General features: G+C 35.9%; 2 protein-coding genes across 4 annotated transcripts in view; both read right to left on the minus strand.

Annotated features, from left to right (window-relative positions):
• Nucleotides 1-10,541: 10,541 nt before the first annotated feature.
• gpr37a (G protein-coupled receptor 37a) lies at nucleotides 10,542-14,881 on the minus strand. Its single transcript, XM_077211053.1, has 2 exons — nucleotides 13,684-14,881; nucleotides 10,542-12,012 (listed from the first exon to the last, which is right to left on the minus strand). Exons 1-2 carry the CDS (start codon nucleotides 14,515-14,517, stop codon nucleotides 11,188-11,190), a joined length of 1,659 nt encoding a protein of 552 aa, XP_077067168.1. The 5' UTR covers nucleotides 14,518-14,881; the 3' UTR covers nucleotides 10,542-11,187.
• Nucleotides 14,882-15,054: 173 nt separating this feature from the next.
• pot1 (protection of telomeres 1 homolog) overlaps nucleotides 15,055-26,914 on the minus strand; it is a 44,993-nt gene continuing 33,133 nt past the window's right edge. For 2 of the 3 annotated variants that reach the window (XM_077211044.1, XM_077211043.1), the window contains 11 exons: nucleotides 21,102-21,271; nucleotides 20,601-20,692; nucleotides 20,486-20,509; nucleotides 20,310-20,342; nucleotides 19,699-19,855; nucleotides 18,622-18,812; nucleotides 18,408-18,543; nucleotides 18,171-18,253; nucleotides 16,051-16,145; nucleotides 15,757-15,862; nucleotides 15,055-15,667 (listed from right to left, as the gene is read on the minus strand). In XM_077211044.1, the coding sequence (XP_077067159.1) occupies nucleotides 15,561-15,667; nucleotides 15,757-15,862; nucleotides 16,051-16,145; nucleotides 18,171-18,253; nucleotides 18,408-18,543; nucleotides 18,622-18,812; nucleotides 19,699-19,855; nucleotides 20,310-20,342; nucleotides 20,486-20,509; nucleotides 20,601-20,692; nucleotides 21,102-21,271 (1,194 nt within the window). In that variant the 3' untranslated portion in view covers nucleotides 15,055-15,560. The remainder of the gene's footprint in view (nucleotides 15,668-15,756; nucleotides 15,863-16,050; nucleotides 16,146-18,170; nucleotides 18,254-18,407; nucleotides 18,544-18,621; nucleotides 18,813-19,698; nucleotides 19,856-20,309; nucleotides 20,343-20,485; nucleotides 20,510-20,600; nucleotides 20,693-21,101; nucleotides 21,272-26,914) is intronic. The other variant, XM_077211045.1, reaches the window with a different exon arrangement.

A 26,914-nucleotide genomic window follows, 5' to 3' on the forward strand; every position in this document is an offset into this window, starting at 1 on the left:
CAAATTCGTACGAGTGAGGTCGTACGAATTCTGAATTCATACGAATTAGCCACTTTTTAATCACTCTAGAATTGGTCTTGAGATAGCTCTATAAAGTAACTATCCAGCTAAAGTTAGTTTTGATTGACTCACTTCTGTTGCAAAGATCATTAGTTATTAACTTAGGAGCCGCTAACAAGACACCATTCTAACAGAAAACCCTTAAAGTCCCCGTGAACCGGAAGTTGCAAACGACTTTTCTCCAGTGTTGTGACGTATTTCCGAGAGAAACGGAATACTAAATGAGGCAAAATAGTGTGCGTGGCTTTTTTTCCAACTAGCACCTGATTGGATCTAGAAAAGTAGGTGTTTCATTCAAACACACAGGCAGCCTGTGTACTGTCAGTTGGAGGGGCGTCGTTACGGATGTTAAGCAGACACCCAAACCGTCAAACCTACGTCATCAGGGAAGGTCCTCCAATGCAGAGGGGAGGGGAAATTTCAGATTTTGATTAAAGATTACGAAGCCAAAAAATTTTTTTGTGTGGATTGACTTGCATGGATGAATTGTTCACCACAAAACGATCAATTTAGGCAAACAAAGTAAGTATGGTCAATTTTGAATTCATGGGGACTTTAAGTGCTCCGGACTGCTCATTCGCACAACAACAGTGCCTGGTGGCTCGAGAACGCAAACCTTAAAATAGGTTCCAAGGTGCAAGCGTTGAATTTTATTTAAAAACGTTGTCATCTCCGCGTAAACTTCAAAAACGCGAATCTGTGAAAGCGTGGACGCACATGCGTATTATGTGTTTAGTCTAAAGGTATATGCGTTTTAATATATACACTGCCATTCAAATGTTTGGGGTCGGTAAGATTTTTAATGTTTTAAAAGAAGTCTCTTCTGCTCACCAAGGCTGCATTTATTTGATTAAAAATACAAAACAAACCCAGTAATATTGTGAAATATTATTTCAATGTAAAACAGCTGTTTTCTATGTGAATGTATAGTAAAGTGTAATTTATTCCTATAATCAAAGCTGAATTTTCAGCATCATTACTCCAGGTTTCAGTGTCACATGATCCTTCAGAAATCATTCAAATATGATGATTTGATGCTCAAGAAACGTTTCTCATTATTATCAATGTTGAAAACAGTTATTTACATTTTTATTTCAGGATTCTTTGATGAATAGAAAGTTCAAAAGAACAGCATTTATCTGAAATGGAATCTTTTGTAACATTAAACACTACCGTTCAAAACTTTGGTGTCAGTAAGAATTTTTATTTAATTTTTTGTGGGAAATAAATAAAATAAATCAATACTTTTATTGATCAAGGAGGAATTAAATTGATCAAAAGTGACAGTAAAGACATTTATAATGTTACAAAAGATTCTATTTCAAATAAATGCCGTTATTTTTAACTTTCTGTTCATCAAACAATCCTAAAGAAATGGTACACAACTGTTTTCAACATTAACAATAATGAGAAATGTTTCTTGAGCATCAAATCATCATATTAGAATGATTTCTGAAGGATCATGTGAAACTGAAGACTGGAGTAATGATGCTGTAAATTCAGCCTTGCATCTCAGGAATAAAATACACTTCACTATATTCACATAGAAAACAGCTGTTTTACATTGAAATAATATTTCACAATGTTACTGGGTTTGTTTTGTATTTTTATTCAAATAAATGCAGCCTTGGTGAGCAGAAGAGACTTCTTTTAAAAACATTAAAAATCTTACCGACCCCAAACATTTGAACGGTAGTGTATGTGCGCAGGCGTGTAGTCTTTCTTTACAAATTGACCTCAACAAATTACTTGTTTGGCCTTAAAAATTCATAATACAGATTTTTTTGTAGCTTCCGCGTATCCATATGACCTGGAATCATTTTGACAACGTTTTATCTGTACAGAGGTAAAGGGAAGGGAAGGAGGCCTTCACAGGGGAGAGACTAGTCGACTCTTCAGGACTGCGTTGTCGTTGTGTCCAGGTGCAGGTCCTTCATCAGATCCGGATCCGGCCTGGATCAGGCGGATTGCGGTAAACCTCAGGATAAACCGAGAGACTAATATTAGCATAGATGCAATTCTTCTTATGATGTAATGAGCACATAAGGATTTATGGGAAGTATTCCCGGTTTCGGCTGACCTAATCTATGCAGCCTAACATTGAATTATAGAAGTTTATAATGTGTTATGTGTCTATGCTAGGTCAAAGAGATGTGTTTTTAGTCTAGATTTAAACTGACAGACTGTGTCTGCTTCCGGGACAATGTTAGGAAGACTGTTCCAAAGTTTTGGTGCTAAATAGTAAAAGGATCTACCGCCAGCAGTCGATTTTGATATTCTAGGTATTATCAACTGGCTGGAATTTTGAGATTGCAATAGACGTGAAGGACTACAGTATAATGCATTAACAGCTCGCTCGAGTACTGGGGAGCTAAACCATTTAGGGCTTTGAAAGTAATCAGCAATATTTTAAAATTTATACAATGTTTAATAGGGAGCCAATGCAGTTTTGACATATCGGGCTAATGTGGTCATACTTCCTGGTTCTGGTAAGAACTCGAGCTGCAGCGTTTTGGACCAACTGTAATTTGTTTATTGTGTGGCCAACCGGGCAACCACCCATAATAGCATTACAATAATCTAGCCTTGATGTCATGAACGCATTAACTAATTGTTGCACATTTGTCATTGAAAGCATATGTCGTAATTTAGATATATTTTTAAGATGGAAGAATGCGGTTTTACAGATAATAGAAACGTGGCTTTCAAATGAAAGATTGGTATCAAAGAGCACACGCAACCGACTGCGAAGACTTGACAGAGCAGCCATCAAGTGTTAGATAGTGTTGTAGGTTATTTCGTGTGGAAGTTTTTTTGTCCAATAATTAGAATCTCTGTTTTTACAGAATTAAGTAGTAGAAAATTACCAGTCATCCAGTTTTTTATATCAGCTATACATTCCGTTAATTTTGTGAATTGGTAATTTTCGTCAGGGCATGAAGAAATATAGAGCTGAGTATCATCAGCATAACAGTGAAAACTAATGCCATGCTTCCTAATGATATCTCCTAAGGGTAGCATGTGCAGAGTGAACAGCAACGGTCCTAGTACTAAGCCTAGTACTGTACTAGTACCTAGTACTGACTATTGGATTGAACCCTGATGCCACCAGTAGCACTACCACAAAAGTCACCCAAACCTGTAATGTTTCAAACATCCGGTAAGATGGTAATACTTTATTTCGATGGTTCACTTTAGACATTCTGTTGACTATAACCTTTGCAACAACATGTAAACTAACTCTCATTAGTAGACTGTCTGCTTAATATCTATTAAAATCATATTTTGATGGTCCCCCAAATTACATTCTACTGACTAAGTAACTTTGAAACTACATGTCAACTTATTCTACTAACCCAAAAATTAACATAATATTCTACACTGTAAAAAAAAAAATCGTAAAAAAACGGTCAATGACTGGCAGCTGCGGCTGCCAAACAAAAACCGTAAAAATAAAGTAAAATATCGTAATTTAAATGAAATGCAAAAAGCTTTTACAGAAATGTTCCTTTTTTTTTTTTACAGAAAAACACTGTTATTTTACAACTATTTCCTGAATTATTACGATCAAACACCTTCATTGTAAAAAAATCCCATAAAAAAACAGTCAAATGACTGTCAGCAACGACTGCCATACAAAAACCATAAAATTAATGTAAAATATCCTAATTTAAATAAGTGCAAAATACTTTTACAGAAATCTTCATTAATCTTTTTCAACAGAAACACACAGTTAAACACACAGTTAAAACAGTTATTTCACATTTATTTTCTGATTTATTTACTGAAAAACATGCAGTTAATTACATGCATGATTTGCTTTGACTATATACGTCACTACATTAACAACTACACAGTTACTGTCACTTAAATAAAGAAACATGCAGCATTTCAACAGTGTTTATTTGCTCATCCTGGACTGAAGCTCAGGCTCTACACTTCAACACAATGGTGACACACGAAACACACCATACAGAAACACTTTAAACCCCAACAGAACATTAAACACTACCAGATCTCTCAGGATCGCAGCATCTTCACTTATTACAATCCAGACTTTATTTCTTTCATACTAAAATTATTATTGAGAATTAAAAGAGGTTTAGAAGTTAAAGCTTTATTGAAAAGAATAAAGTTTGATGTCACCATGATGGGGATCAGTATTTGCTTTAGTTGGGCTCTTGAACTTTTAGTGTTGAACTTTAATGTTTCTCTGGCTGCATTAACTGTGTGTCTCTGATGCATATTTGTTATGGTAAGAGTCTAAGATAAACTCAGATCAGATAATGTTGGTGACTTCATAGTGAGAATAGTCATCATGTAGAGTCCGGCTGCATTGATACCATCTGAAGTATAATATGTGATTATGTCATTAAATTTTAGTTATTCATTTTGCATGACACAGCTTCAATGAAACATTCTCCAGTGCTGTGATATTCAGATTTTAGTCATTATACAGAAAATATTTGCCAGGATCATATAGACTCACTCAGACATCAAGAATCAGCGTATGAATCACAACAATGGTGACAATGAAAAAAAAACTTTTTTGGTTGTCACCATTGTTGAGATTCATATGTTGATTCTTGATGTTTCTATACAACTAAAAAAACGACAAAACTTTTTTTTTGTGTAGTATATATATATATTTTTTTTAAATGCAGGTTGTTATAATACTGATACCACAATATTCAAGGGTCATGTGAAAAATTATGACATTAATTAAAGACTTTGTATAAAGCTAAATTCCACCTACATACTGTGTAATCTAATATATCATGCACAGAGATTTGCTGTCATATCAGTGCATCAGATCTTCATATGATGACTATAACACCATCAATTAATGATCGAGATCATCTCATATTTTTTCCAGCATTTATGACAAACGTGTATCAAATACACAGTTAAAGCAGCCAGAGAAAAGCATAAACTAAGTCTCAAGGGTCATGACCCCAACTAAAGCAGACACTGATCCCACTCATGGTGACATCAAATTTATTTTAAAGTTTTTTACACTTTATTTAAATTAGCATATTTTACTTTAATTTTATGGTTTTTGTTTGGCAGCCGCAGCTGCCAGTCATTTGACCTTTTTTAAAGATTTTTTTACAATGAAGGTATTTGATCATAATAATGCAGGAAATACCTGTAAAATAACAGTGTTTTTTCGGTTTATTTAAATTAGCATATTTTACTTTAATTTTATGGTTTTTGTTTGGCAGCCGTAGCTGCCAGTCATTTGACCATTTTTTTACGTTTTTTTTTTACAATGAAGGTATATGATCGTGATTATTCAGGAAATACCTGTAAAATAACAGTATTTTTCAGTTTATTTAATTAAGGATGTTTTACAGTTTTTTTGGGAGCTGACAGTCATTTGACCATTTTATCATTTAACTGTTTTGTTTCTGTGAAATTACAGATTGTATTTGTAATTTTACATACACTTTTATGTAATTTAAGAAAACAGAAAAAATACTGTATGAAAAATACAATCAATTTTCTGTATAAAAAATGTGAATTACTGTAATTTGTCATTAATGTCACAATACCTAAAATAACAGCTGAATTTTTATTTTACAGATATTATTTGTAATTTTACAGTGTTTTGAGTATAATTTAAAATTAAAGAAAATGATCGTCAAAAAATCAGTTATTTTCTGTAAAATTAGGATTTTTTTTTACTAATACTCAATGTTACTTCTTATTAGAAAGTCTAAAGTGGACATAACCAGCAATATGTTAATGAATAAGTTCAAATGAATGTTCATTAAGGACATCTTGCTCATCTATTCACATACACATAATTGAACTCCCATCATGCATAAGGAGAGATTTGCTGGTGGATCAAGAAGTCTCATTAACACAGGCCTGGCACATTCAACAATTACTCAATTCACTTGTCAGGTACGGGCCAGAAGTAATGCATCGCGTTCCTGTGCACAGATGGGCAATATCCAACATCACCCTCTCTCCACTTTCTTCTCTTCTTTCCCTCTTTTTCATCCTCCTGGACTTTCTGCTGATGAAGTGAGAAGGGGCTGTCTTTCCTCCATCTACTACCACACAGTTCAGAGAAAGTGGAATCACAGTTTGACTTAGTGTATTAAAGAGCATGAGGTGATAAAATGGCATTCTATATTGCACAATTTTGTGGTTATTTATAATTGTGCTAGAACTAATTTATAGAACAAAATATAATTTTGGATATATGTTGAGTGGGATCCAAAAGTCTGAGACAAGAAGTTTACATTAAAAAAAATTCAATAAAAAAAAAAAACAGCAGAAGATTTTGAATCTCAGACTTTTGGACCCCACTTCAACAATTAGGGGCCATTTACACGACACCATTTTTCAACGAGAAACTTTATGAGTTTAGGCTGTTCATTTACACGACAATGGAGTTTTGGGAGCCTGAAAAGACAAACTTTTGCCGTTTTAAAACGATGCCGTTATTGTCTATGTGTAAACAATAAAACGAGTTTGTGAAAATGGTGACGTCATGCGCATGCATATTACATGTTCAGTCTACAGGCATATAGTGTTTCTTTACAAAGTGACATCGCTAACTACTAGCCTGGCAACAGCAGATCCGTGTGAACGGGGATCGCTTTAACATATATTTAAAATAAAACAAATGTAATTAAGACCTGGATATAGGTTCTACCTATATCATGCAAAATTGAATTTATTTGATTAAATGTATTATTTGATCAAGTTTAGCAAAATTTTTTATCATTTATCTTTTAATTTAGCTATTTTTTATCTATTACACAAAAGGTGAAATTGCTTTATTTGAAAAATAGACATAATCTGAGTTCTCAGGGGAAAATTTTTATTTTATGTTGACCTTTCCTACCTTGCATTCAGGGAAAGAAGTGACAAGTGACAACCACATCAAAGTGACAAGACTATTATATAAAGGATTGCCTTTGAATTCTTTCCACGACAGGTCTCTCTGGAAACCCCTTCAGCACAAGTCCCGGTCTTTCCTGCAAAGCATGTGAGGTCTGCTATGGAAAAAGGTGACTTTCTGGCATTCTCAAGCTTTTCACCCACTGAATTGTGCAGAGACTTCTGATTGTATCACTTTGATGGATTTTGACAGCAGAGCAGCCATTATGTTTTAGAGTTTTGCATCAAAAAAAAAAAAAAACTAACAAAAACTAACTAGGATATTTGCAAAATGTAGATGGATTCACCTTATTAGATCAGGTGGCCATAATTGTGGATATCAATGCATGTCACTTAAGTTCATTGGCCCTTCGAATACTTAAAATGAATTATAACACCTCGGAGTCCCTTGCGGCCTTTTTGTTTGTGACCACTGAATCGCAGGCCAGTAATGCCCTTTTGGCTTTCTCCCACATGCCATAAAACATCCACACAGGGCAGTGATTGTTTCCTTTCGACCCTGAATGCCACAGTGACGCAAACAGTTTTCTTTGTCCAAATGAAAACTCTACAAATTAAATTTGTCAATTTAGCTTAAAGGTCCATGTCAGAATGTGTTTTGATATGCCGAGACAAAGTGTTTTAGCTCCCCGAATAAACACACTTACTGTACAAGAAAAGAAAAAGGAAATGGAAACGGATTCAAAATGAAGAATCACTTCTCGAAAAAAACTTTCTGTATTTGCAAATGTAAATAAAAACACAACTGAGCTCCCTTAACTTTACATGTGAATACTAAAGAACAGAGATGGTTGAAAAAAGGATGTTTTCTCTATTTCAGAGAGAGAAGGAGGGAGGAAGACAATGCAGAGATTGTTTATATCCACCCAGGAAAGCATTATTATGCCAGTGGATGTTGATGCACATTTGACCCTCCTCCAAACAAATACAACTGGGTCCAAACATCTGGGACAACTAGAGGAATGTGTTGGATTTTCCTCCGTTTTTCAACCGTATCAATTTCCTTTAAAAGCACAGACTGTTTTTTTCTGGTTCATGAAATGCTTGTTTATGCACATGCACAGCAGCATTAGCATAAACGCTACATGGCTAAACGCCTCAAGAACAATATTTTTGTCTGGTGGTTGTTTTTAACTGGTGACTCAGAATGCTGATTAACATCTATTCAGGGTGCATGTTCAATCCTGTGGACCACTATACACGTTTTTCCTAGTTTGCAAAAGAACATTTTAATAATCTATAGAACATTTTTCCACAAAAAAAATAAAATTGTGTAATAAAAGAGGTTTCCATGGATCTGAAAGGTTCTTCATTTGACCATCAATGTCAATAAAGAACCTTTATTTTTAAGAGTGCAGTGGTCACACTCACAGGCTTTAGTACCACTCTGTATAAATTCTAAATTATGCAAATAGCAATTACAAAGTAATAGCCCATAAATCCCTATAAATATTAATAGTACTTAAATTAAAGCATTTGTTACTGGGAAAATGACTTTGCCAAGTCGAGATAAAAGGAATTTAATAATTAATGAGACACTCATTATGTAATGAGCAGAGGTCATTTCCCGTACATTGTCATGCGGTGCACAATTCCTCAATCCCACAGGTTTGAGAACTCTTTTTTTTTTGTCAAGGATAATCTTCCAGTTTTGAGCAGGGAATGAAATTTAAAAATGTGTTCATTTTAATTTGCTCATTATCAAAATGACATTAAAATGGCTGAGCATATTAAAGCAATGTAGTGTGTCAAACTGTCATAAGACACAAATTGCTGTGATTTCCCCGAGGACCAAATCAAAGGTTTAGGATAATGCTGATGACGGGGCAACAGGAGGGAATGTGGGCGCTTCCGTTGAGTGAACATCAGAACAGCTCAATTAGGCTTTTCAAAAGGGACCTTTAAACAAACTTGAAGGTTCTCCTACAACAAACAGCAATTTGGCAGTGCCAACAATCCCATAATTCCCCTTCATAGGGCCGCCGTGGAGGGGGGACTGCAAATTGTACATACAGTGTGTGTGTGACAAAGACGAGAGCCGCTCACACACAGGGAAGAGTTCACAGGGAACTCATTAACGCATTCAAGCGTTCATCACAGGCGGTGACCTAGAAATAAGGGATAATTCCACAAAAGGAAAAAAACAAGACAATAAAGCCCTTCTTTTCCATGAACGACATCCACTCAATCAGATGGATCCAATTAGAAAAGACGCTAAAAAGCGGACATTCTTTACCATTGTGGCCCATACACCTAAAACTGTTCCCATTATCGTAAACCAGATAGTGTGCATGACCAGACCAGGCAAAATGAACAAATGCTATAGTAAACCTTGATTATGGTATAAGAAATTATGACATTACAAGATGCCTTAATAAGAAGCAATGAGAGTTAGGCTAGTTAAAACAAACAGAAATAAGACAAACAAAAATGAATTTAGTCCTTGCAGGACCCAACAACGTAGTGGCATGAAGCACTCATCATTCATGAAATATTAATATGACATGCCGTTCAAAAGAATGACTGTTTGTTGGTGTCTATGAATAATTTATTTGGCCAAAGTGTGGGTCTGAATGATGCAATCTATTTAAATATGCATGAGAATGTCAACACTGAACACGAGTGCCTTTAAATAAAATAAAAGCTAATCTTCTTTATGATAGAAACAGATTTTGATTAGATAAGTCAAGCTAGGAACAATTGAAAAGTATACAGAGAAGATGAAGACAATGCTGTCAATTACAATATTATCACTCTTGTATTGTTCCAAACCTGTATTACTGACTTTCTTCTGTGCGATACAAAATATTGAAAAATGTAATTTCAAATGTTTTTGTCCATACATTAAAATCAATGGGGTTCAAAACAACATTAGCCTGAATATTTTTCCAAATATCCACAACAAAATGTGTCATACTGTAGGTTTGGATGACATTAGGGTAAATGTCAAAATGATGACAGAACTACACTACCGTTCAAAGGTTTGGGGTTGATGTGAATGCTGTTCCAAATGGAAGAAAACACCTTCTAGGATCCTCTGTGTTGGCCAAACTTTTAATTGCATGTATCTGAAATCAAGCTATACTTTAACGAAGTGTTGTATCTCTTGTGTAGCAAGTAGACAGCAAGGCAGCGCACTATGTTTTAGAGCTGATCTTAAATGTGTAGTAAAAGAGATGAGATTGTTCCCCAAGCAGTGCAAAAGTCCAATTTCCCCTTTGATACTAAATGGCCAATAAACAACCAGACCACAATAACGAAACTCCAGCTGTCTTGTTAAGCCAAACAGGCTTCCTACATCTTTCCCTACACTCCCAATCCAGTCCGCACTTCTGTCCGTGAGGTCATGGAATCCGCTGCAGCATGAATGCCTAATGCTGAACTGGCCATGGCCTTAAACAAAAGCCTCTGTGTACTAGAGTACTGTATGGCATTGATGACCCAGAGGCCTGTGAACCAACACCATCAAGAATGAACCAGCCATTGGAGAAGAATTGATTGGTAAAGGATATACTGATTGGTTAGATCACATAATCTAAATAAAAAGAAAACACAATGTCCAGTTTCAGTTCATATAAACTCAAGTTTTATCTGTAAGACATTTCAATGTTTTTTTTTTATTATTCAAATGTGACGTCTTGGCTAAAACAACAGCGTCTTCAGTGCTTTTCAGTGGCTGAAGTGCTTCACATATACTTCTACTAGCAAATACAGAGTGAATTTAATACTTACATAGCAAGGGAGCTAGGCTTAACGTTAAATCGATTCACAAGAATCGCCAATTTACACAACACCAAAACATCCTATAAACAGCCATTTTCTATTTATTACCTTCCATACAGTAAGTCTCAGAGATAATTTTAACAAAAACACAATTACACCAAATTAAATTGGAATAAAAGATACTGGGGTAAGGAAATTGTGCAAATATTAGTTAATCCATAACACTTCTAGACCTAGACAAGGTACTCATGTCTTCTTCTGTAAACATCAATAGGCAGTTGCATCTCTAAGACAATGTGTTCTGTAATAAACATGTGGTTCTTTGTCCCTATTTTCACAAGTTAAAATATCCAGTTTGTGGGCATCTCTCCCAAAACACAGCAGAGTAAAATCAGAAACTGCAGCCTGTGAAAACTTCTCTGGACTGGTTTATTCCGTATGTCTAAGCCCTTGGGGTAATGAGTGCCCCTTCGGTAAGCTACAACCTTAGCAGTGCGTTCCCGCTATTGGGAAGGTAGATGGATCCCTGCGGACTACAGTGCTGTAGGGGGAAAGCTCCAGCTCGGTGGTGCCGTCCTGATCGTTGTCGTCACTGTTGGGCTCGGAGGACTTTGGTGGGCCGCACTCTTCAAAGCAGCAGCAGCAGCAGTCCAGAAAGGCTTTGCTGAAGGGCCGACAGAGAGCCAGAAGCAGCACCGGTGTAGCCGCGGACTTGCAGAACAGCATCATCTGACTCACCAGATGCAGGATATCCAGCGTGCGACGCGGCACACCTGTAGCCATGTACACCGATACGATGTTGCTGATGTTCTCCGGAATGATGCAAAATCCGTATAGGATAGCCAGAGCAACAACAACGCAGTTCATTTGGCTCTCCAATTGGATCTGCTTACGGTTGCCTCGGACGCTGGCGCGTTCGGCCTTGCGGATCTTGCGTGCGGTCACCACTGAGCTGATGATGGTGAAGAGAGTGGGAAGGCAGAAGTAGCAGCCGAAGTACCACCAGAGACGAGCGCTGTTGTAGGTGAGTCCAAGGACGTAAAGCGTGTCCGGGAGAGCCGTGGAGATTCGGACCACGCAGTGTTCGCAAGGTGTCACCTCCGGAGGCTCACGGTCCTCTCTCACCAGCTGCCGGATTAGAAGCTCGGGCAGGGCGAGGAGCAGAGCGCCGATCCAAATCACGATTAGCTTGGCTGCAGTGGAGGTGCAGTTCTCGATCATCTCGTAGTACATCTGGACGTTGCTCGCGGCACGGAAACGGTCAATGCACAAAGCACAAAGAGTGAAGGTAGTTACTCCTAAAGATGCCACCTGCAAGGTAAAGGGGATGTGTGGTCATTACTAATAAACTTTTAGAAAACCCTTCCACTGACAAACCTGCAAACAGCGTTGGGATCCTAAAGTAACATTGCGGGTGAAATTAAAGCTAAGACTAATTGACAGCACTTATAGCATAAAGTTCATTACCAAAAAATCTTGGGTTACATTGAAGCACTTGCAATGGAAGTGAATGAGGCCAAATTGTAAGCATTAAAATACTCACGTTTCAATAGTAAAGCCACAAGACGTAAATAATTTGAGTCGACGTAACACCTTAAGCTACTGTAAAAAGGATAATAACTTTACAGTTCATATAGTACAGAAGATTACATAAATGCTTCAGATTTCTGCTTTTAAAATTTTCTAAAAAGGTCACCTTTCACTTAAACTGTAAGTGCCTTATACCGTAATCTCGATTTCTGATTTATTTATATCAGGAAAAAGGAGGAATGAGTCTAAAAGCATTTGTGGCATAATTTTGACCATAAAAAATAAAACTATTGAGCGCAACTTGTATTGAACTCCTGAGTGTGTGGAACAATAAGGAAATTCAATGCCACTGAACACCACAGCCTTTCCATTTAGGGCCATAGACTTCATTGTTAGGTTGAAACATTTGATCAAGTTAGCGGGTTGTTTTGAATCAAGGCTGTAGGCATTTGCGCTCTGTAGTGTGTCAGGAGATTAAAGCCACAACTATGGCACCAATCAGGTCAATTCCTCAGAAACGCATGATACAATCTGAACGCTGCCTCAGGGCAATAGCACTATCTCTTTGTGTCTGCAGAGGAAACACTCCCCCTTACTCAAGGAGACAAAACACAGCAAAGATGTCTGTCCTGACCTACACATATAACATTTGCATTGAATATCTGACTAGACACTTTCACACAGCCTTCTCATTAATTTAACAGCATATTTTTCAAGTATAATCTAATTACAACGCCAACAAATCAGCTCTGAAAATGTGTTACTTAAGAATGTTGCAAGAACACTTTAATCTATATGTTATATGATAACAATAGCAATAAGATTTACTTGAAATCTTAACTTTACTTGTCCACTGAAAGGTATTTGCGTAGCTTTTTATGCAAATATGTAAATTAATAACGCAATGCAAGTATTTTGCAATTTCAATGTTGCCACAAAAAGTGTTATAGCTGTTAATGGCGTTTCACTTTCATGTCAGTAACTGTCTTGACTGAGAAACAGTAGCAAAAATCTTGCTAAGCAGTTTGTTTAAGTCAATATGTATAGTAACTGCTAGACTAAAGTCAAGCTCAATCATGAAACCAGGTCCGGCTCTACAGGTGAACCTGACCCACTCAATTACGAATCTTACCCACCCTTAATCTTATAGCTCAACCTTATATCATAGAGGACCTAGGATGCATAAATCAATAAAAAAAAAACATATGTTAAACAAATGCAATGGAAAAATACATAGAATGTGTGATGTGATCAGGTTTAGCTCTCATTAACTTATCCAAACAGATTATCTTATTTTAATGATTCTTTTTAGAAGTCTTGCCCCATGTAGATACCATAAACATATTTTTCAATGATTAACCAATTTGACACACTAGAAACAGAAATAACTGCATTTCAATCACCCATTGAAATTGACCAACCACAGTTCTCTTAATCCAATATGGCGTTTACCTCAATGTATGGAATGATTTTACAGGAGATTTCCCCAAGGAGCCAATCCTTAGTGAGTTCGTGGAATATAACAAGTGGCAAACAGAAAAAGAGGATGACAAAATCCCACAGGGCGAGGTTGGCCAGCAAGGAGTTTGAAATGCTTCTCATGTAGTAATTGTGGCACACTATGCACATGATTGCTATATTCCCAACAATCCCCACAGTGAAAATGACGATGGAGATGCACATGACAGCATATGCACCATACGATTCACCTGTCACGGGGAAAAACGGATTCTTCACCCCAGGGGTTTTTGCTCGTGTGTTAAAGGGAATGAACGGAGTGAAGACTTCCTCAAAGTCTTCCACAGGTGAGGTGTCCCATTCAGGAATAGACGTGGCATCAGTAGGAAAGTCTGAAGGCTGGATCTGTGCTACAGGCTTCGGCAGTGACTCCACGCGCTCAAGTTCATTCTCCGGAGATTCGATGCCTTCATTTCCCACTGTCGCTCTTTCTCGTCGACGATGAATTCCGCTGTTTATTTCACTCAGAAATGTTTTCGTGTTGTCCATTACATAAGTGTTTTCGTACGTCTGTCTGGAAGATGAGCTCACCATTAAATGTTTTGTAGTACCGGCCAATGAAATCACATCTGTAGGTTCCTTACCTGTTTCATAACGGATTTCATTTAACGTCATAAGTCGTTCATGGCTGTTTGTGTTAATTTTACGCACTTTGTGGGATGAAACTATTTTTGACGTTAAATCAGTCGTTTTGTTGCTACTCGCGAGAACTACTGAGAGTTCACAACTAATGAGCAAACAAATTACAGTTAAAAATTGCATTTCCATTGCGTTTTCCAGTAAGTAGTAAATCCCTTGAAAATATCCAAACCTGATAGCCTAAATCCAGTATTTTAAGGCGTACTTGTAGAATTAACATCAAGCTTCGTCCCACTCACTCGTCTCTCGTTTAGATGAACATAGCTAGTTTCCATTTTTCTAAATCAATAGTTTTGTAACAGCAGGTCAAACAGGTGTTCAGCCAAACAAAACAAAGCTAGTTGAAGACCTTGAACCACAGAGATATTTCCAAGCGTTTCGTACAAGAGGAAAAATAGACGTCAAGTAACGAGCATCCAGCATCTCGATAAAGTGAAAGTCCTTGAGCGCTGTTTATGATCTCCGGATGGATCTCTGAATATGATGCTCTGTCAGGGAGGCGCCGCTTTCACAGATACAACACAGTGAACGCGCCACCTAGTGAACTGAATCAGAACGACATTTTGATTCCAGCAACAACCACCTGCCGTCAATGCTCATCAGTTTCACTCCAGATGACTTGTTAAATAATGACACACACACAGGTCCAAGCAGAACAAGTAGTAATGCATTCTAAATAGAAATATACTTTATTTTATAGATGAATGAATTGATTGTGTTTGACCATAAAACATATTTACATTCCTTAAAGGGATAGTTCACCCAAAAATAACAATTTTGTCATCATTTAAATCACCCTTGTTCCAAACATGTATGAGTTTCTTTCTTCTGCTGAACACAAAGGAAGATATTTTGAAAAATGTCGGTAACCAGACAGTTGATGGAGCCCATTGACTTCCATAGTATTGTTTTCCTACGACGGAAGTCAATGGGTGCCGCCAACTGTTCGGTTACCAACATTATTCAAAATATCTAATATTGTGTTCAACAGAAGAAAGAAACAGGTTTAGAACAACTTGAGGGTGAATAAGTAATGACAAAATTGTCATTTTTGGGTGATCTATCCCTTTAAAACAAAAGATTTCTAGCAGCTCCTTTTTTCTTGTTCTTTGCAGGTGCTCATCTATGATATTTTACTTTGAATCAAACTGTCTGTCTGTAACTTAACTTCTTTATTCCTCTCTGATTTCAGAGTCAGTGATCTGGTAACAAACTTTATTACTGTCATTGTCCTTTACAGTGTAGACAGAGAGGCAAAGATCCAGCCATGGACGTTCTTCTGCAAAGAAAATACAGAAAAAAAGACATTCTCTTACTCTAAATATTGAAGGAATGTAAAGAAAAAACGATTAGGAATGAAATCTCTACCCAATCTGCTTTGTGGTGGCTGAATTGTGTCGATGATGGTCTGAATCTTGTCCTGTAAATCCTGACTGCCAGAAGCATCGACAGCAGAAACATGGAAGAACTTCTCCTGCAAAGAATAAGACAGAGACAACCACTAAAGCCTATTTCAAAAGAGAAAATAGCGCCCTCTGCTGATCAGGTAATGTACAGCTATATTTTTTGTGTTTTACAACTTAACAAAAATAAGTCATTTTATACTAATGACAAATGTGCACTTTTTCCAGATGTTTAATGAAATGGCATTGATATACTCACAGCGTTCTCCCACAGCAGAGCCTCTAATGTGTCCGTCCCATCGTCCAGTTCAAACTGGATTAACAATCCGTACCGCATCAGCTGAACTCCCAGAGCTGTGTGACAGAAACAGATGAACTGCTGAAATATACATGGGGTGAAAGTGTCCAATTTCTCTTTAGGACAACAGTCACAAGAGACATTCAAAACGTTGGACAAGGAAACACTGAGATGATGCTTGGATCAGCCTTTTTTGAACACACAAAAAAAATTATAACTCTGACCAGAACATTTATTTTTTTATTCACTGCCGTTCAAAAGTTTGGGATCAGATAAGAAGTCTCTAATGCTCATCAAGGCTGCATTCATTTGATTAAAAATACAAATAAATTAATAAATAATAACAGTGAAATACTGTATTGTTACAATTTAAAATACCTGTTTTCCATTTTAATGTATTTTAAAATGTAATTTAATCCTGTGATGCAAATCTGAATTTTCAGCATCATTACTCCAGTCATCAGTCACATGATCCTTCAGAAATCATTGTAGTATGTTGATTTGCTGCTCAAGAAACATTTACTATTATCATCAATGTTAAAAACAGTTATGTACATTTTTTTCAGGATTCTTTGATGAATAGAAATGTTAAAATAACAGCATTTATCTGAAATAGAAAGCTTTTTAACATTATACACTACCAGACAAAAGTTTTTTTGGGGGGGGGGGGGGGGGGGGGGAGGGGTGGGACAAGGATGCATTAAGTTGATCAAAAGTTACATTATTCTATAATATTCTATAATAAATGAAATATAACTTTCTATTCATCAAAGAATCCCAAAACAAATTGTTTATAAAATTTTGTATTTTTAAATCAAATAAATGCAGCCTAGTCATATAGATTACTTTTATGACGGATGAATGCACTTTTTTGGGCTTCAAAATCTAGACCCTCAATTCACTGCCATTATAAAAGCCTGGAAGAGCCAGGACATTTTTAATAGAACTCCGACTGTATTCGTCAGAAAGATGAATATCATATACCTAGGATGGTTTGAGTGTGAGTAAATCATGGGGTAATTTTCATTTTTTGGTGAACTATCCCTTTAATAATACCCACCACCAAAAACAAAACACCCAATAAATAGATAAAAACATATTTTTACATGTCCAAAATGAAAAAGTCACTTGTTTTCACATATTTATATCATGCACTTTAAACTACGCCTGTAAGACATAATACCTAATAAAACACAAGATAAAAAAAAAATATTCTTTTGCTCTTAATATCATGTTATCACCTCCACAGAATGTACTTTGGAAACTTACTCAAAGCAAAAACAAAAATAGATCCCCAGTTGTAAATGATTGGTTAAAGCGCTGTAATTCTCAATATTCTAAATAAATATAACCCATTTTTATTAAGTAACACAGGCTCTATACTCAAGACTATATTTTGCCTCTTTACTGTATTTGGTTTCTTAATTACTTATGTCCAATTTTGTCTTATTATTTTACAAGTGTTAATATAAAAAATAATAAAAGAATGTGTATAATATGCTTTAAATACACCTCAGCCTCTCCAGCATCCTAAAAGGAAACGGATTAAATTTAGATGATACTTCCCTCTTTTCATTAGAGTTGCGCCATTCAGAACTGAAAATGTAGTTTTAAATTCTTGAAATTGAATTGAGGTAGCAAACAATGCAAAATTTTCATTTCAATATGAAGTAGAAAAAAATGTAAATAAATTAATGTGTTATAAAATCTTTTTTTTAAAAAGTGATTAAATAATGCATAAAAATTCTCTTCGTCAATGATTCATTAAGAATGTTAGAATGAAGAACAGAAAGTGACGTTAAAAATCAGCGGCACCTATAGAAATTTGTTCTTAGTTTATATACATTTCCTTATACTGGTTAAATTAGTCATTTATTTTTATTATATTTTATAACTGTTATAAACATTTTGATGTCAATTTGAATTTTAAAAAGTTATCTGAAAATATGGTGCATATTTTGTGTTTTATTTTGCGTTATATTTTGGTGCATATTGCTGTATTAATTGTTTTGACAGTACAGAAGTTAGATGAGAAAGAGAAAATAAGGTAATAAATAGGCATAATTAGGGCACAATGATACCTTCAGCAACCGCCTGTTCATCATAGGTCTCCACTCCAGTAAACACATGGTTTTCAAAGGTGTTCAGAGAGCAGCGCTTACACCTGAGACACACACACACACAAACACACATTTAACTAAACACAGACATGATCGCATCCTAGCCTGGGGTTTGTCAAACAGTGTTTACATGATAAGTGATGTACACACTGAATACCAGGGGAGTTTAAAATGAAGTATTTACGCCTGTCCTCTTACCCGTAATATCTTTTGTCTCCAGAGAACAGGAAGGGAGCTGTAAGATCCATCAGGGCCATCCTGCCGTTCACTGATCTCACGGGAACCAGGTTTTTGTAATCGCGTGATAACACGCAAATCTCATCCAGCGTCGTTCCTGTAGATACAAAGCTATATTTTTAAACTTATGTCAGAAATGTATATTAAAAAAGCTTTTGTTTGTAGTCGGACGCACCCTCGACGAATATCAGCTGCATGTGAGTGCTTTGCCCCACCATGTCTCTGGATATGTGCATTGAGATGGTTCTGCCGGCTTCTCTAGAGCTCGCTGATGAAGTGGCGGCCCACTGCTCATCGCAAGGCTGGTTCTCTCTCGCAGACTCCCGAAAGACTTTAGCAACAGCGCCGTCATCGGGAACGTCTTTCCTGTCACATACAAACAAACAAAAATGTACACTATCATTTAAAAGTTTGGGGTTGGTAAGATTTTTGATGTTTTTGAAAGTCTCTTATGCTCACCAAAGCTGAATTTATTTGATTAAAAATACAGTAAAAGAGTAATATTGTGAAATATTATTACGGTTTAAAATAACTGTTTTCTATCTAATATATTTTAAAATGTAATTTATTCTTGTGATCAAAGCTGAACTTTCAGCATCATTACTCCAGTCTTCAGTGTTAGATGATCCTTCAGAAATCATTCAATACGCTGATTTGAACCTCATTTCTTATTATCATCAATGTTGAAAAAGGTTGTTCTTAATACTTTTGTGAAAATAGTGATCCACAAATGTATTTACTGTCCCATTAGGTGTCCTTGCTAAATAAAAGTATTGATTTTTTTAAACATATAAATAAAAATATCTTATTTCTTAAAGGGATAGTTCACCCAAAAATGAAAATTAGCCCTTAATTTACTCACCCTGAAGCCATCCTAGGTGTATATAACTAGCTTCCGACAGACGGCCTATGCAAGTCGACTTACGCCAAAAGAGTACCACTTGACGCATGTATGGCGTAGGAGTAGCGCAAGCTTTGACGCCTCTCGCGGTTCAAACAAACACGGCTGGGCAACCGTGTTCATCACTACGTTGTGCGTCAGGTCAAGTGTTATCCTTTCGCTGTAAATCGATGCGTACGGCCGTTGAAGTTTGATTCATAAACAGCTACATTACCTTTCTTGCAGTGTGTAATAGTCCTTTAAAGTGCCCTATTATGCTTTTTCGAGTAACAATTAAGGATAAATTCAATCTTCTCTGTATTGTTTTCATGGATGCGAGTCAGGAGCAGGGGTGCAGTGCGTGTTACTCACATTGTTTTACACTTGGAGCAGAAGAGCTTCAGGCACTGGTATAACTGTTGGGGGTGGTACTTCTTCAACCGGGCTCGGACATGACATGACAGCGGCGGTGTGGAGCGTTTCACCCGGGCCAGTGTGAGCTGCTGCGTGTTGTGCTCACATGTCCGCACTGAACAATCACATGTTAAAATATTACTATTGTCAGAGCTGTGGCTTAGTGGTTATAGTCACCATGCAACGGAAGTTGCTATAGTCTTTACTTCTCTATTGTTATGTACTTCTCTATTGTTATGTACTGTATATCTATGTGAAAAGGATTGTCAAAAAAAGAAAAATAGTAGGGCGGGACTCGATTTTGTCCATTGGGAATAGTATAATAGTATAAAAATCATTATGTGCACAGATAAATAATTTATAATATTAAATATAAGTGTTGCAATATTCCATAAAAAATAAGAATGTTCAATTTTGATTTCATGGTGACTAACACATGTGATGCGACATATCGAGTTGTGGTGAAGCTGATGTACAGTATGTTTGAATCTGGCTCTTAACATTTCCCAGTGTCTTTTCCCCTAATAATATGAGCAGGACGTGATTTTGTAAAAAAAATTTTTTTTTACCTGTATAAGAATGTCCTGTATCTGCTTCTCCATCTGAAATGAAAAAACAACAACATGAAAAAAATTATAAATAATCTTTAATATTTAAATGGTTTTATTATCTGTGGTGGAGAAAAAGCTTTGAGAAGTCATACATAAGTCATATTTAATCCTAGTAATATGTAATATTTCTATACCTGGTTCTTCATCATTTGGCAATACTAGAAGGAAACATAAGCATTCAGATGAAGGCCAGCTGAGCATGACACAAAACTGGATAGAAATTGGAAAGCAAAAAGAGGCACGACCAACCTACAGCCTCTGGCGGTGTGTACCAAATCTCCAGTAATGTGCCATCATTCACTTCATCATACTCATCCAGATCGACATGATTCTCTAGCACACTGAATATTGATCATTAGAGAGAAAGAGAGAGAGAGAAAGAAGAAAAGAAAGACATGTTATTTTTTTATGGAAATTAATTTGACTTAGTGTGCCTCATTTTATTTGCCCTCAAAATACTCAAGACCTCAGCAATTTCTTATATATCCAGAAAGTTTGTGTGTGTGTGTATATATATATATATATATATATATGTATATATATATATATATATATATACATATATACACACACGTTATATGTACATAAATACAAAGTAACATTATGAGACAAAATAATGAATCTTTTAGATTCTGCAGCATTTTTACATCACTAATCACATTTGTCATGCTGATAATATATTTCTTATAATGGAAAAAAAAAGATTTAAAAATATACAAAACAGGCATTTTCAGTGGTCTTCAGACTCGCCTCTTGAGGGCCTGTAGATCAGGGCTCTCTGCGGGAAGGCTGCGTAAACCTCGTCCATACGTCGTCCCCCCATGCAGGTGGAAACTGAGATGTTCAGCTTGATCAGGCTGCTGGTCCGGAGCTCGCTGAAGGAGTGAGCGGAGATTGTAGAACCGCAGGAACGTGCCGGGCTAAACGCAAACAGAAGAATGGGTTCATTACAACATCAGTTTCTTCAATTCGAAAGACTGAATATGGAAATTCTTCAAGTACGAAACGCTCTTTTCAGGTCCTGCCAAAATATCTTTACAGGATTCAAGTCGAGACTTTTCAGCCATTCAGACAAAGAAAACGGCTTTGCAACCCTTTCCGAACTGCTATATCTGAACTTTCCCCTAAGCTGTTTCGGAAAATTTCTTAATGCAACATTCTGTACCTATTTAAGTTTTAAAGAAGTCACTTCTCTCTCTCTATATATATATATATAAAGGCTGTCTTTGTTCATTGTCCTAAAACTAACCACCTATACAAAAGGTAGCCGTTGCCTTCGTTTCAAGCCTAAGGGTGCGATTACTTTCACAGGGTTTTCTCCTATTAAATAAATGGAATAATGACTTCAAAAATATGCTTTATTTTCTCAGAGAAATACACAATTAAAGAGAGAACCAGGAAGGAGTAGATATTTGTTCACAGTACTAACTAAATAATAATTAAATAAATCACCTGTCCATAGTTTGTAGTAATAAGGATACATTTTTAAGTCTATTATACTCACCAAGGCTCCATTTATTTGATTAAAAACACAGTAAAGTACTATTGTTAAATATTATCACAATTGAAACGGTTTTCTACTTGTACTTTAAAATTACTCCCATCTTCAGAGTCACATGATTTTTCAGAAATCATTATGCTGATTTGCTGCTCAAGAAACATTTCTTATTATCAATGTTGAAAACAATATTTTTGTGGAAATTATGATTCTTTCTGGATTCTTTGACAAATAGAAAATTCAAAAGAACAGCATTTATTTGAAATATTAATTTCTCTAAGATTATAAATGTTTTTACTGTCACTTTTGATCAATTTAAAGAAACTTGCCGATTAAAACTTGTATTCTTTAGAAAAATTACTTTGAAAAAAATTCCACCACCTTTTGACCTGCATTGTAAATACATAACTTACAACACAAAATTAACTAATAAATACTTTGACCATTTTTTTCATAACTATTCTAGTACTTAAATGAATAATTGTGATTATCAGTCCAGCAGGGGGAGCTACAGCACTAGAGTTGAGCAACAGTCTCAACATTACAGTAAGATGGAAAGAAAAAGAATATTGGTCCGGTGAGATCACTATGAGCAACATGAAGACAGACAGAGACCGAGAATCACTTAATGAACTCTTGTGCAACATGATTGTCTTAAATCTTTGTCTTTCAAATCGACAAGAAGTGGATATGATATCAAAACACCTCTAAACAAGATGGTGTCAGATTTCTGTTCTGCATTTATAATCCGGTTCTGGGAGTCCTTCTATAGCTGTACACCTTTGACGTCATATATGGGGTTTCGGGTGAAAGCCATCTCTTTGTTTACCCGATTTTACCTCCAAGTCTTTGTTTGTACAAAGATTTGAAGTAAGCCATAGGGCTGGCATTCACAAGAACTGGTTGGATGCAATACAGCCTCTTGACAGTGCTTCTAAACAGCCTAAAAAAGGCATCATGACGAAGCCAACCAAATCATTTGAATAAACTGAATGATGGCATCAATTATTCGGCATCAATATTTGATTGAAAGATTTATTCCATAAACGGTACAAGCTAAGGTAACCATATCCAAGAGTTCAAATTTGATTCAGCTCATTACCATCTAGCTTGATACGCTGACAACTGAAAACTAGGGTGAGAGATTGGAGCTAAAAAGAGAACATGGCTTGATAAAGTTGGCCTTGAAAAAACATGGTTGGATCTATTGAGAGAACCAAATGTTTTTCATAATATCCAACAGCAAAAACAGACAATACAGTCTCACTAAACAGTGCTGCTTTCTTCTGGACAGACAAGACAAGACTTGATCATAAATGTTAGTCTGTTCCAGCATTATTCACAAAAAATCTTGAGAAATGATTGATACACAGTAGTCTGTTCTTGGAAAGAAAGAAATAACCATTATCATCACCACCATCATCACTTTCAGATTTTGAATACACTAAATAAAGTAATAAAGCTTCAAAAAGGGATAGTTTTTCAGCGATGTCATAGAGAACCATTTTTGGTTCCCCAAAGAACCTTTCAGTGAACAGGTAGTCATTTATTTTCATAGTCTGAATCTGAGGAAACATTTTAATAATTGAAAGAACTTATTTCTGCTGTAAAGAACCTTTAGTGCAGTGGAAAGGTTCCAAGGATGTTAAAAGTTCTACGTGGAACCAGAGATGCCAAAAATAACCTTTATTTTTAAGAGTGTATTAAAGGAATGGTAAAAAAAGAAAGAAAAATTCCAAACTAATGACAGATATATCAGTTTTACCGTTAAAGGTGCATTGCGCAACAATTCATGTTAAAAATACACGTTTTCTAACCCATACATGCATAAACAATTGCCTGATGGACTGAATGAGCCCTTCTCTGATCACTGCAATTGCTTCTATAATCCTGTACAGTAAAATAAATAAGAGGGATTCGGGTTCGAATTTGAGACTGGGCGTGACGTCATGCGCGTTCACGCTCACCAGGCTATGTCTCGCAGGTTTGTGTTTTCGCCGGCGCCGCCATTCTCCGCATCAGCGTAGACAACTCGTGCGTCAAAGGTAGAAGATGGATTCAAAGAGACCGGCTTGTAGTCCATTCCAAACCCCAACGCAAACTCCACGTAAAGTAAAGAAAAGAAAATTGTCGTCTAGTGCCACCAAAAGGTCCAAATTGGAGTCAGACAGGCGTCGGAGTAAGACGAGAGTCAACCTCGGGAAGGCATTCAACAAATGGAGAGATCTCCGGTCTACTCTTGGTCTCAAACGGGATCCTCAGTTGGCTTTTTTCTTGATAAAACGGTAAGATATAGCCCAGTCTCTAATGTTTGATACAGCCTTGTGTCCATTGCTAACATGCTAAGGTGTTCATGTCATTGACCAACAAGGAAGAACGCCGTTGCATTGGCTATATTGTATTTTTCGGTAAAAATAGTAAATTGTTCCCGTGAATGTGGTACATTTTGTACGTAGTATATATGAAGTATGTGGGAGCTCGTATTCTATCAAAACGAGGAAAACGTAAAATATTTTGGTATTGTGATAAAATACATGTTTTATTCTGAACATTGCAGGAAGGGAAATACAATGGTAAAGGGGTAAATATTTTTACTTTACTCATACTGTTTAGCAGACTAACTATTTACTAAATAAAGTATTGACACATTTCACATTAATGTTTGTCAGTGTGTATTGTCCCTGTCAAAATATCTACTAAATAAATCAGCGCTACATGTAGTTTAGTGATTAGCAAAACAGTTCAAGATTCTTGAGTGTGATATAACATGCTGATAAAATGACCGATAATTAGACAGAAATTTTGAGTAAATTATAACAGAAAAAGGATGTATTTTTATTGGAATATTCTACTTAGCAGATCAATAACAGGCTGAACCCCGCAAGTCTTCGGCGGATTAGCCTGTTTGGCTTTTATGAAAACGTCATGGTGACATTTGATTGTTTATTACCTTGAGACATTTGAGTGAACGTTGTTGACCAACTGTGTATGGTATGATTATTATTTTGAGCTTTTGCGAAGTAATCAATTATATTGTTCATGAACGTGTTTTCATAACAATACAATCATAGGTGGATACAGTAAAAACATAAACAAAGTTTTCTACTACCCCCGTTTTTCCCCTCACACATAAGAGTAATTTACTCAAATGTCTTTCCTTCCATATTTTTGAAATGACTTGCAGATTTATAACTTTATTACCACTGAAGACATTTTGGCTGTACACCAAAGATCTGTGCGGCAGATGCTCCTTTAGTTATGAACAGCTCGTGCTCGTGCATGCGTGCGTGTGCGTGTGGTCCATGAGCGTGCACAACTATGGTTGCAGTTTCGCTTGTCGCCAGAGGGGGCGTAGTTCTGCAAAAACTCAGAGACTTGCGTTTTGCACCTTTAAATCAGTGACGATAGTTGCATTACCGAAATGCTGGTTACTCAGTAAAAAATCTATTTGAATAAATTTTATTTCTATCAATCTATCAATAATCTATTTTTTTATTCCTCAGATACATTTTCAATCACTTTTATTCATACAAATTCAGAATGTTGTGTTATTTGGAATGTTCTTTAATTAATTTTGTATGTACTATCAAAATGTATTTTATTAGCTGTATTTTAGTTATAGACCAATTACAAAACATTTTTATGGATAAAAATATCTTTTTTTACTTTAAAATAAATGAAAAACTTTAAACTCATTGATTTTAAAATATATAGTTATATTTATACTAATAAATACTTAGTTACCATCAAAATACACTTTACAATCCCTATCTGATTTTTTTCCCCATTGGAAGAGAAAGGTGATTGTTTAAAAGAAAAATCAATATAAAAAAAAACTTAAACTTAAAATAACTTTTTGCAAAATAAATATTTAAAAAGGTACACATTTTTTTTTGTACAAAATTAACATTTAAATAAGTCGATACATCATCAATCCTTCCTCCAAAACATGCATTTGTCTTACCCTGATTCACTATGGTAAGCCTATAATAAGTGCTTAGACCAGTATATTTTAGACCTGTTGGGATGGTTTGAGGGAAATTGCGAAAACATCCATCACTCGCCTCAGTCACCCGTGCGTGTCTCATCATATGGCATAGGGGATATGCCATCATAAGGGAATGGGATAGGTTAGTTATTACAACGAGCGAGAAAGTTGGAGCAAATAAATCTCAAACCTTCAAGGAATAACAAATGAGAATCAACATTAACTTTGAGATGTTGAGAACTGAGGGATTTTTAAACGTCCCTTTTACATTTCAATGTAAAAGCAGTGACGGCGTTTTTATAACAACAGGTGAGTAAGTTATTTTATTGAACAGGTAAATTTCCGTATGTAGCTCTCTAACAGAGTCTATTGTAAGCATTATCTACAGGGTTTGTACACCTTTTCCAAGGTCAAATTTAAGCACCTTTTAAGCCCTTTCAGGGTTAATTTTAAAGCCTTTTCCAGCACCTTACACCACCGTAAATTACATACCAATACATAGTCAAAATTATTATTTAGTGTTTTTATCACATTAAAAAAGATAATGCTATAAACAGGTAAAATTGTGTTTCGTAATAGCAGAAGGATCAGATATTTAAGCAAATCACAAGTTTTATTTTTCAAAATCTATCACTGTCTAAGTAGATAATGCCGATGAATAATACTTTCCATTATATTGATGTCCAAATATTGCTTCCCAGATAATATGATTTTCAGGCTGTAAAACTGAAGAAATTTCAAGGGCTGAAAATATGAAGACAGGATTTGAACAGAAATATTTTACAGGCCTTGGTTTTGATACACATTCTTGATATAGCTAGATGAGGTTTGAACAAAATCTGAGATAGTGCAACAACCTGTAATTCAATATTAACCCAGAACACTCTGACAGTGCACAGGCTCCTGCCTGATAAATAGCCTATATTAATAATAATAATAAAAAAGTACTTAATTGCCAAGACATATACATTTATTTACTGGAATAGAGCAGTGTCAATATTGCATAAGGCCATCCTCAACATTACAGTAGGACACTTGTATGACAATTTCTGTTAAGCAATCAACGACTGTTACGAT

Source organism: Siphateles boraxobius, unplaced genomic scaffold, assembly GCF_051911475.1.
Source record: "Siphateles boraxobius isolate OS27281-9 unplaced genomic scaffold, OSU_SipBor_1 65, whole genome shotgun sequence".
NCBI classification, from domain to species: Eukaryota; Metazoa; Chordata; class Actinopteri; order Cypriniformes; family Leuciscidae; genus Siphateles; species Siphateles boraxobius.

Excerpts from the sequence above, each read along its gene's own strand:
- gpr37a (XM_077211053.1), bottom strand. The coding sequence starts at position 14,517 with ATGGAAATGCAATTTTTAACTGTAATTTGTTTGCTCATTAGTTGTGAA. Across the intron at positions 12,013-13,683 it reads AAATCATTCCATACATTGAG|GTGGCATCTTTAGGAGTAAC; the intron begins GTAAACGCCATA and ends TTTACCTTGCAG.